The sequence below is a fragment of the Tachyglossus aculeatus genome, chromosome 17 (genome assembly GCF_015852505.1).
Source record: "Tachyglossus aculeatus isolate mTacAcu1 chromosome 17, mTacAcu1.pri, whole genome shotgun sequence".
Lineage (NCBI taxonomy): Eukaryota > Metazoa > Chordata > Mammalia > Monotremata > Tachyglossidae > Tachyglossus > Tachyglossus aculeatus.
The window spans coordinates 36,076,349-36,088,291 of NC_052082.1; the positions used below are offsets into that span (position 1 = coordinate 36,076,349).

General features: G+C 52.9%; 1 protein-coding gene across 1 annotated transcript in view; it reads right to left on the bottom strand.

The window, feature by feature from the left end:
* PROM2 (prominin 2) overlaps window positions 1-8,505 on the bottom strand; it is a 61,006-nt gene extending 52,501 nt beyond the window's left edge. The window contains exons 1-6 of the mRNA XM_038759568.1: window positions 8,277-8,505; window positions 7,075-7,124; window positions 6,582-6,784; window positions 4,490-4,610; window positions 4,251-4,314; window positions 1,393-1,482 (exon numbers count right to left, since the gene is read on the bottom strand). Coding sequence (XP_038615496.1) covers window positions 1,393-1,482; window positions 4,251-4,314; window positions 4,490-4,610; window positions 6,582-6,784; window positions 7,075-7,124; window positions 8,277-8,505 — 757 coding nt within the window. The remainder of the gene's footprint in view (window positions 1-1,392; window positions 1,483-4,250; window positions 4,315-4,489; window positions 4,611-6,581; window positions 6,785-7,074; window positions 7,125-8,276) is intronic.
* Between the last annotated feature and the right edge of the window lie 3,438 nt (window positions 8,506-11,943).

The following is an 11,943-nucleotide window of genomic DNA, read 5'->3' on the forward strand; positions in this document are numbered from 1 at the left end:
ACATCATAAGTGCATTGCATTCTCCCAGTGCTTTGCACATAGGAAGCGCTTTATAAATGCCATTATTATTATTATTATTATAAACAAGAAAGGAACTAATAAAGACATCATAAGTGCATTGCATTCTCCCAGTGCTTTGCACATAGTAAGCGCTTAACAAATGCCATTATTATTATTATTATAAACAAGAAAGGAACTAATAAAGACATCATAAGTGCATTGCATTCTCCCAGTGCTTTGCACATAGGAAGCGCTTAACAAATGCCATTATTATTATAAAGAAGAAAGGAACTAATAAAGACATCGTAAGTGCATTGCATTCTCCCAGTGCTTTGCACATAGTAAGCACATAATAAATGCCATTATTATTATTATTATTATAAAGAAAGGAACTAATAAAGACATCACAAGTGCATTGCATTCTCCCAGTGCTTTGCACATAGTAAGCGCTTAACAAATGCCACTACTATTATTATTATAAACAAGAAAGGAACTAATAAAGACATCATAAGTGCATTGCATTCTCCCAGTGCTTTGCACATAGTAAGCGCTTAATAAATGCCATTATTATTATTATTATTATAAAGAAAGGAACTAATAAAGACATCGTAAGTGCATTGCATTCTCCCAGTGCTTTGCACATAGGAAGTGCTTTATAAATGCCATTATTATTATTATTATAAACAAGAAAGGAACTAATAAAGACATGGTAAGTGCATTGCATTCTCCCAGTACTTTGCACATAGTAAGCACTTAATAAATGCCACTATTATTATTATTATAAACAAGAAAGGAACTAATAAAGACATCACAAGTGCATTGCATTCTCCCAGTGCTTTGCACATAGTAAGCGCTTAACAAATGCCATTACTATTATTATTATAAACAAGAAAGGAACTAATAAAGACATCATAAGTGCATTGCATTCTCCCAGTGCTTTGCACATAGTAAGTACATAATAAATGCCATTATTATTATTATTATAAAGAAAGGAACTAATAAAGACATCGTAAGTGCATTGCATTCTCCCAGTGCTTTGCACATAGTAAGCGCTTAATAAATGCCATTATTATTATTATTATAAAGAAAGGAACTAATAAAGACATGGTGAGTGCATTGCATTCTCCCAGTGCTCTGCACACAATTAGCACTCCACAAATATCACTGATGGATGGATTGACTGGCGGGCAAACGAAGGGATGGGAGCATGATGGGAGCTGGCTCCCGGCGGAGGTGGGCGGCTTGGAAGTTTTGGGATCCGACGGGAAGAAGGGAGGGAGAAGGCAGCTCCAAAAAGGGGGGTACGGAGAAAGAACTCACCCCACCGCCCTCCCGTGCCACCCATCTCTTCGCCGCCTCCGCCCCGACGTGTCCCGCTCTGCCCCCACTTACCCTGGCCGGTGGCCTGCACGGTGGCCAGCGCCCGGTAGACTGAGGCACGGAACTGGGCATGCAGACTAGCCCCCAGGCTCTCTCCGAAATCTGGGAATGGGAAAAGGGAGGGAGGTTCCGGTGGTTCTGTTCCTTACGCAGGCCGCAGCCGGGTGGGTAGGCCCGGAGCCGGGTTCGCTTGGGACTGGGCCTCCATTTTCCCTCCGTCGAGCTCGGGGGGCTGGGAGCCCACCGGTGTCCCTCAATAATAATAATAATAATAATAATAAGCGCTCACTCTGTGCAGAGCACTGCTCGAAGCGCTGGGGGGGATACAAGGTGATCACGTTGTCCCAAGTCTTCATCCCCGAGTGAGGCTCAGAGAAGATGGTGGCATTTATTCAGCGCTTACTATGTGCCAGGCACCGCTCTAAGCGCTGGGGAGGTTCCAGGGTGATCGGGTGGTCCCACGGCAGGGGCTCACAGCCTTCATCCCCATTTTCCAGATGAGGAAACTGAGGCCCGGAGACTTGCCCAAAGTCACCCAGCTGACAAGTGGCGGAGCGGGGATTCGAACCCATGACCTCTGACTCCAAAGCCCGGGCTCTTTCCACTGAGCCACGCTGCTTTGCCAAGTTAAGCGCTTGCCCAAGGTCACACGGCAGACACGAGGGGGGAGGCCGGGATTCGAACCCACGACCTCTGATTCCCAAGCCCGGAGTCTGGCCATTGAGCCCCGCTGCCTCATGTCAGACATTTAAGGATCTCAGCGCCCCGGACGGAGAGCGTGGCTCAGTGGAGAAGAGCCCGGGCTTTGGAGTCAGAGGTCGTGGGTTCGAATCCCGGCTCCGCCACATGTCCGCTGTGTGACCTTGGGCAAGTCACTTCTGGGAGCCTCAGTTCCCTCATCTGTAAAATGGGGATGACGACTGTGAGCCCCACATGGGACAACCTGATCACCTTGTATCCCCCCCAGCGCTTAGAACAGTGCTTTGCACATAGTAAGCGCTTAACAAATGCCATTAAAAAAAAAAACAACCCCGGCTCCGCCAATTGTCAGCCGGGTGACTTTGGGCAAGTCACTTCGCTTCTCTGTGCCTCAGTTCCCTCATCTGGAAAATGGGGATTAAGACTGTGAGCCCCACATGGGACAACCTGATCAATCAATCAATCGTATTTATTGAGCGCTTACAGTGTGCAAAGCACTGTACTAAGTGCTTGGGAAGGACAAGTTGGCAACATATAGAGACGGTCCCTACCCAACAGTGGGCTCACAGTCTAGAAGGGTAGATCACCTTGTAACCTCCCCAGCGCGTAGCACGTAGTAAGCGCTTAATAAATGCCATCATCATTATTATTATCATCATCATCATCATCATCAATCTTATTTATTGAGCGCTTACTGTGTGCAGAGCACTGTACTAAGCGCTTGGGAAGTACAAGTTGGCAACACATGGAGACGGTCCCTACCCAACAGTGGGCTCACAGTCTAGAAGGGTAGATCACCTTGTAACCTCCCCAGCGCATAGCACGTAGTAAGCGCTTAATAAATGCCATCATCATTATTATTATCATCATCATCATCATCAATCGTATTTATTGAGCGCTTATTGTGTGCAGAGCACTGTACTAAGCGCTTGGGAAGTATAAGTTGGCAACATATGGAGACGGTCCCTACCCAACAGTGGGCTCACAGTCTAGAAGGGTAGAGCACCTTGTAACCTCCCCAGCCTGTAGCACATGGTAAGCGCTTAATAAATGCCATCATCATTATTATTATTATCATCATCATCATCAATCGTATTTATTGAGCGCTTACTGTGTGCAGAGCACCGTACAAAGCGCTTGGGAAGTACAAGTTGGCAACACACGGAGACGGTCCCTACCCAACAGTGGGCTCACGGTCTAGAAGGGTAGATCACCTTGTAACCTCCCCAGCGCGTAGCACATGGTAAGCGCTTGATAAATGCCATCATCATTATTATTATCATCATCAATTGTATTTATTGAGCGCTTACTGTGTGCAGAGCACCGTACAAAGCGCTTGGGAAGTACAAGTTGGCAACACACGGAGACGGTCCCTACCCAACAGTGGGCTCACAGTCTAGAAGGGTAGAGCGCCTTGTAACCTCCCCAGCGCGTAGCACATGGTAAGCGCTTGATAAATGCCATCATCATTATTATTATCATCATCAATTGTATTTATTGAGCGCTTACTGTGTGCAGAGCACCGTACAAAGCGCTTGGGAAGTACAAGTTGGCAACACACGGAGACGGTCCCTACCCAACAGTGGGCTCACAGTCTAGAAGGGTAGAGCGCCTTGTAACCTCCCCAGCACGTAGCACATGGTAAGCGCTTGATAAATGCCATCATCATTATTATTATCATCATCAATTGTATTTATTGAGCGCTTACTGTGTGCAGAGCACCGTACAAAGCGCTTTGGAAGTACAAGTTGGCAACACACGGAGACGGTCCCTACCCAACAGTGGGCTCACGGTCTAGAAGGGTAGATCACCTTGTAACCTCCCCAGCACGTAGCACATGGTAAGCGCTTGATAAATGCCATCATCATTATTATTATCATCATCAATTGTATTTATTGAGCGCTTACTGTGTGCAGAGCACCGTACAAAGCGCTTGGGAAGTACAAGTTGGCAACACACGGAGACGGTCCCTACCCAACAGTGGGCTCCCGGTCTAGAAGGGTGCGCTTAATAAATGTCATCATCATCATTATTATTATCCTTATTCTCCCGCCTTGCTTCTGACTCGGCAGCGCGGATGCCCAGGGGGTGGGATCCGGGTCCCCCAGGATCCCGGGACTCCCGGACGGCGGTCCTAATCCCGGCAGCTCGGAGTGGGCCCGGGCACTCACCATCCAGCTCCGCCAGGACCCTCCGTTGGGGCACCCGGAATTGGCGGGCCACGGCCTCCAGGTCCTGGGGCGACAAATTCATGGGGGGCTCCGGTCACCGGCCCTCCGGCCACTCCTCTTCCTCTTCCTCCTCCTCTCCGATGGCCCCCATCTTGGACCCCCGCCTTGGGACCCCCTTCCCACCGGGCCTAGGCCCCAGGAGAGGAGGCCAGGCCCCAATTCGGGAGGGCAGCACCCACCTGGGGGACTTGGGCGACCAGTCTCCCCAGGGCCCGCAGAGTGGCCGGCACGGCCCGGAGGCCGGGCTCCATCTCGTCGTGCGTCCGCTGGTTGGTGACCAAGGCGCAGACCGCGCCCGCCCTGTCAAGGAAGGGGAAATCGAGGCCCGGACCGGGCCAGGAGCGGCCTGGGAACTCCCTGGTGGGGTCTAGTACAGTGCTCCGCACACAGACAGACTGTGAGCCCGTTGTTGGGTAGGGACCGTCTCTATATGTGGCCGATTTGTACTTCCCAAGTGCTTAGTACAGTGCTCCGCACACAGACAGACTGGGAGCCCGTTGTTGGGTAGAGACCGCCTCTATCTGTTGCCAACTTGTCCTTCCCGAGCGCTTAGTCCAGTGCTCTGCACACGGTAAGCGCTCAATAAATACGACTGAATGAATGAAGGAAGGAAGCGCTCAATAAATACGATTGAATGAATGAAGGAAGGAAGCGCTCAATAAATACGATTGAATGAATGAAGGAAGGAAGCGCTCAATAAATACGATTGAATGAATGAAGTAAGCACTCAATAAATACGATTGAATGAATGAATGAATGGAGGCCATCCTAGGAGGCCGCCTCCTAGGACCCCCTCCTACCCTGCTTCCCCTTTCATTCATTCATTTATTCAATCAGTCGTCTTTATTTATTTTTTTTTGATGGCGTTTATTGAGCGCTTGTTAGGCGCAAAGCACTGTTCGAAGCGCTGGTTGAGCGCTTACTGTGTGCAGAGCACCGGACTAAGCGCTTGGGAAGTACAAGTCTCCCCATCCCCTCCCCACAGCACCTGTATATATGTATAGATGTTTGTACTGATTTATTCCTCTATTTATTTTATTTGTACACATTTATTACTCTACTTATTTATTTTATTTGTACATATTTATTCTATTTATTTTATTTTGTTAATATGTTTTGTTTTGTTCTCTGTCTCCCCCTTCTAGACTGTGAGCCCGTTGTTGGGTAGGGACCATCTCTATAGGTTGCCAACTTGGACTTCCCAAGCGCTTAGTCCAGTGCTCTGCACGCAGTAAGCGCTCAATAAATACGATTGAATGAATGAAAAATAAATTCATTCTTTCATTCAGATTTATTGAGCGCTTACTGCGTGCAGAGCACTGGACTAAGCGCTTGGGATAGTAAATATGTACGAGTAAAATAGAGTAATAAATTCATTCATTCATTCATTCAATCGGATTTATTGAGCAGTTACTGTGTGCAGAGCACTGTACTAAGCGATTGGGATAGTAAATATGTACAGGTAAAATAGAGTAATAAATTCATTCATTCATTCATTCAATCGGATTTATGGAGCGCTTACTGTGTGCAGAGCACTGGACTAAGCGCTCAGGATAGTAAATATGTACAAGTAAAATAGAGTAAGAAATTCATTCATTCATTCAATCGGATTTATTGAGCGCTTACTGCGTGCAAAGCACTGGACTAAGCGCTTGGGATAGTAAATATGTACAAGTAAAATAGAGTAATAAATTCATTCATTCAATTGGACTTATTGAGTGCTTACTGAGTGCAGAGCACTGGACTAAGTGCTTGGGATAGTAAATATGTACAAGTAAAATAGAGTAATAAATGCATTCATTCAATCGGATTTATTGAGTGCTTACTGTGTGCAGAGCACTGGACTAAGCGCTTGGGAAAGTAAATATGTACAAGTAAAATAGAGTCATAAGTCTGTACAAATAGATATACAGGTGCTGTGGGGAGGGGAAGGAGGTGGGGGGAGGATGGGGAGGAGGAGAGGAAGAAGGGGGCTCAATCCGGGAAGGCCTCCTGGAGGAGGTGAGCTCTCAGGAGGGCTTTGAAGGGAGGAAGAGAGCGAGCTTGGCGGATGTGCGGAGGGAGAGAGGGCATTCCGGGCCGGGCGGGAACGAGGCCCAGCGAGGAGGTCAGCGGAGCGGAGGGTGCGGGCTGGGCCGGAGAAGGAGAGAAGGGAGGTGAGGTAGGAGGGGGGGACGTGATGGACACCCTTGAAGCCGAGGGGGTGAGGGGTTTTTCCTTCTATCCTACCCCCGCCCGCCCCCCCGGCGCTCCCCCGACCGCGGTGCTCACAGGAGGACGAGGGTCGTGAGCAGCACGCAGGCCACGAGACAGCCCCGCTGGCAGGCCAGGGACTTCCGCTCCGCCTTAATGCGGCCTCCACAGCGGCGGCGGCGGCGGCAGCAGCAGAAGCAGAGCCCCGCCGTGGGCACCGCCACGAGGAACAGCCCCGCGACCACGGCACACATCACGTATCCGGCCTCGTACCGGACCACCTGAGGGGGAGAGTAGGGGAAAAGGCCGGGAAAACGGCGCCCACCGGGCCCTTCCGACCCCTCGCCGGGGTCGTCGACCGCCCCGGCCTCCCGAGTCTTCCCTCCGGCTTCGCTCTCCCAACTCTCTCCGGAGTTGCCGTCCTTTCGGTTCACTCAGTCTCCTTTCTTGAGCGCTTACTGAGTGCGGAGCACTGTACTGAGCGCCCGGTCTGGTCCCCAGGCCCCAGATCGATCGCCCGGAGGAGCCACCTCCCCGCCACCCCGTCGACCCCACCTGGGCCGCAACTCACCTCCGAGGCCCGGACGGAGGACGGTTCGTTCAGTGCCGTCCGGACCAACCCTGCCAGAGACAGCCGTGTTTCGGAAGGAGCGTCCTCGTGCTCCTCGGGGCCCTCCGGCGCCGAGATTCCCGGGTCCGAACCGGGAATGAGACTCAATAGTACCTCCCGTGACCCCGGGAAGCACTGAAGCGGTAAGGCCGCGCCCCTTCCCTCCAGACAGAGAAGCAGCGTGGCTCAGCGGAAAGAGGAGTCGGAGGTCATGGGTTCAAATCCCGGCTCCGCCGATCGCCAGCTGTGTGACTTTGGACAAGTCGCTTCACTTCTCCGGGCCTCAGTGACCTCAGCTGGAAAATGGGGGTGAAGACCGGGAGCCCCCCCGTGGGACCACCCGATCCCAGACCTTAATAAGTGCCATCATTATTATTATTATTCGTCTCGAAGAGGACAACCAGCTCTCTGAGGGCCCCCGTGACATTCATTCATTCAATCGTATTTATTGAGCGCTTACTGTGTGCAGAGCACTGAACTAAGCGCTTGGGAAGTACAAGTTGGCAACATCTGGTCTGGGGGGGGGAGAAGGGAGTGAAGGGGGCCCAATGTGGGGGGATGGAAGGCATCATCCCGCTGCCTCCTGAGCTGGGATAGAGACGATAACGATCATAAACGCGGCATTTGTTAAGCGCTTACAATGTGCCAAATATTATACGAGGCACTGGAGTCGACGCGAGATGATCGGGTACCACACGGGGCTCGCAATCGAGGCCGGAGGGAGAATGGGAATCGACCCCCGTTTTGCGGAAGGGGGAACCGAGTTAGAGAGAGGTCGAGTGCCTTGCCCAAAGTCACGCGGCGTCGGAATTAGAATCCAGAGCCTTCGGCTTGTTTGGGGAGGCCGTCCCGACCTCCTTCCCACAGGGAGGCTGTGGGCGAAGGGGAGAGCCGGCCTGTCCCCGAGGCCCATGGAGAAGGAACGGGAGAATCCTCTGGCCAGGCCGCAGCCGTTTCACATCTTCCCGACCAGTGTCCTGGGACTGTTCCCACCACAGCCGGTGCCCTTCCAGTCTCCTCTCCCGATTCTCCCAAAGCCGGGAATGCCCCCGTCCAACCTCCTCCTCCACCTCACCCCGACCCAGCAGGGCTAGCAGGGAGCTGAGGCCTCCCACCGGGGACTCGTTGGCCACCCCGCCGCCGACCCACTGGGCCCCACTCACCGGCCGGGAAGGGATTTAGCTGGACGATGTCCAGGAATCGCTGCACCAGGCTATACAGGGGATCCAGGGCCCCGGGCATGCGGGACCGGGGGACCAACTGGCGGCCCGCTCCCACCTGGGACAACTGCAGCCTCTCCGGCTCCTTGGAATCACAGGCCTGCGCCTCCACCTTTCCCAGCCCCAGCCCCAGCAGGAGGGCCAGTGGCCCCAGGAGCAACGGGCAGCGCATGGTGAAGGGGCCAGCTGGGCCCCGGGAAGGCCGCCACGCAGGGGAGCGCCGGCTCACGGGGCAGGCCGGCGGAGGACGGGGCAGGCTGCGCATCCCGGGATCGGCCTCGCGTCCCCTCTCGCCATCCACCGGAACCGGCTGGACCAGTTTGGCGCTTCCAAGGCCGCCCCGCTCAAGGCCGGAGGGTGGGGAAGGGCAGAGTCTCCGGGGAGGGGGCACGGGTTCCCAGGGGCCGCCCTCTGGGGCGGGAGACGGGAGCCCACGGTCCGTCCCACCCCCCGCATCAGGGGGCAGAGGGGGTCCGGAAACCTCTAAGCCCATCATCCCGAGGTGAGTGCCACTTCCTTTCGACCTATGGTCTGCCCTTTCCAGCCCCTTTTGGAGTGTGAATCCCAAGGATGCCCCCCGAGGCCTTGGGCCACTGACATTTTCTAGCCTGTGAGCCCCTTCTAGACCGTGAGCCCGCTGTCGGGTAGGGACCGGCTCTATATGTTGCCAACTTGGACTTCCCAAGCAGTTAGTACAGTGCTCTGCACACAGTAAGCGCTCAATAAATACCATCGAATGAATGAATAAATGAATTTTCGGGTACCCAGTGCCCTGAGAATTCCCCCCCAGGAGACGGCCTCCAGCCTGGGCCCCCGACTGACGCCGAGAGATCCCGAGGGCTGGCTGCTGGCCTCTTGGCCCCCGTGAGCGGTAGCCATCTCTCCGGATTTGCGAGCCCCACGGATACGGGCTCCGCTTTGGCTCTGAGCGGGCTTCTCCGCTTTCGTGGTCCCGGGAAGCTCGGACGGGACTCGGCCCTCGTCCCGGCGAGCAGCTCTCCCTGCCTCCTGGACCCTCGGGCGCCTAACGGGGAGCATTCTCTCTTGGAGCTCCGGCCTTTCGGATCCTGAGACGGAGGCTGGTCCGGATCTGGGCGAGTCGCTTGACTTCACTGGGCCTGAGTTTCCTTCTCCGTACAATGGGGATTCAACCCGGTTTTGTGTCGTCTTCCGCAACAACTACGCTTTCCTTTCGGGAGGGACGTTGCGGAGTCCACTGTTCCCCGCTCTAGAAACTCGGGGATCATCTCTGTCATCACTAAGAGGGTCTGGCTTACTTCGGCCCATCTCCCCTCTTCCGGCGCTACTTGGACCCAAGAGGTTGAGCTCCCGGCTCGGGATTTCCATCCCCGCCTTCCCACCGCGGCCCGCTCGGCCAGGCCCGAAGAGCCAGGGATGAGTTGGGGGAGACTGGGCCTCACACAGAGAAGGGGGAAAGGCAACGGAGAAGTAGCCAAGAGGACGCAGCTGGGGGCCGAGAGGAGACGAGGCCGGGCTTGGAGCGGAGGGCCAGGAAGGAGGGAGCCAAAATGGGGAGAGAGGGGAATGTTCCAGCATCCCGAAGGATAGCACGAGCTACGGCCGGCGTTCCTGGACCGAAAGGAGAATAGGAGGAGGGGTCACCTCTGGGTTTTGTCCTCCGCCGCTACAGCTGGGCCTGGGGGCCGAGAGGAGAAGAGGCCGGCCTTGGAGCGGAGGACCAGGAAGGAGGGAGCCAAGATAGGGAGAGAGGGGAATGTTCCAGCATCCCGAAGGATAGCGCGAGCTACGGCCGGCGTTCCTGGACCAAAAGGAGAATAGGAGGAGGCGTCACCTCTGGATTTTGTCCTCCGCTGCTGCTGAAACTGATGGACTGGCGTCTGCCACTGCCACCCTGCTGCCTTCCCCCTTTTAGCCTCTGTTGGTAATAATTAATAACGACGGTACTTTTCAGGAGCTATGTGTCGGGCATTGTTCTACGTGAAACACGATACTACTACTACTACTACTAATAATAATGACATTTATTAAAACTAAATAACTAACCAGAGCCAAGATTCTGACACTATCACCATCGTTACTCTCAGTCGTTTTTCTGAGCCCCTGTTGTGCTCAGGACGCTGGACGCTCCTGAATAATTTATTGAATTATTCGTTCAATAAATACGATTGAGTGAGTGAATGAATGAATGAAAGCTCAGTTCTGCCGCAACACACTCTGTCTTTGGGGGTCAACAGCATGGCTGTTTATAATGAGGAAACTGAGGCAAGAAGAAGCTTGGTGTTGAGAAGGAGCGTGGCTCGGTGGAAAAATCCCGGGCTTTGGAGTCCAAGGTCATGGGGTCAAATCAAACTAACCCCTAGTTAATTTTAGTGTTTATTAAACTCCAACTCCCATCACTACTAATAATATTGATGATGGTACTTATTAAGCGCTTATAATAATATTGATGATGGTATTTATTAAGCGCTTATAATAATAATAATGGCATTTATTAAGCACTTACTATGTGCAAAGCACTGTTCTAAGCTCTGGGGAGGTTTCAAGGCGATCAGGTGGTCCCACGGGGGGCTCACAGTCTTCATCCCCATTTTCCAGACGAGGGAACTGAGGCCCAGAGAAGTGAAGTGACTCGCCCAAAGTCACCCAGCTGACAAGTGGCGGAGCCGGGATTTGAACCCGTGACCTCGGACTCCAAAGCCCGGGCTCTTTCCACTGAGCCACGCTGCCTCTCATTCATCACACTCATATTTCCTGAGTACCTACAGTGGGGAAAACGTTGTACCGAACGACTGGGGGAAGTAAAATCACAATCCCTGCCCTCGTGAAATTGACAATCCAGCGGATTTTAATCAATCGATCAATCGTATTTATTGAGCGCTTACTGTGTGCAGAGCACTGTACTAAGCGCTTGGGAAGTACAAGTTGGCAACATAACATTTTAACTTTCTTGAATGTCTAAAACGCACTCAAGATAATCAGGTTGGATACAGTCCCTGTCCCCCCATGGGGCTCCCGGTCTCAATCCCCATTTTCCAGATGAGGCCCAAGGAAATTAAGTGGTTTGCCCAAGGTCACACAGCAGACAAACGGCGGAATTGGGATTAGGACCCACAACCCCTGACTCCCAAATAAACTCTCTTGCCACTAGGCCAAGCTGCTTGCTTGTTTACTTAGACGGTCGTGGGTTCAAATTCCGCTTCCACCACCTGTCAGCTGCGTGACTTTGGGCAAGTCGCTTCTCTGGGCCTCAGTTCCCTCATCTGGAAAATGGGGAGTAAGACTGTGAGCCCTAATTGGGACAGCCTGATCACTCTGTAACCTCCCCAGCGCTTAGAACGGTGCTTTGCACACACTAAGTGCTTCTAGAGAAGCAGCGTGGCTCAGCGGAAGAGAGCCTGGGGCTCTGGAGTCAGAGGTCATGGGTTCAAATCCCGGCTCCGCCAATTGTCAGCTGGGTGATTTGGGGCAAGTCACTTCACTTCTCTGGGCCTCAGTTGCCTCATCTGGAAAATGGGGGTGAAGACTGTGAGCTCCACGTGGGACAATCTGATCACCTTGTAACCTCCCCAGCACTTAGAACGGTGCTTGGCACATAGTAGGCGCTTAATAAATGCCACCATTACTATTA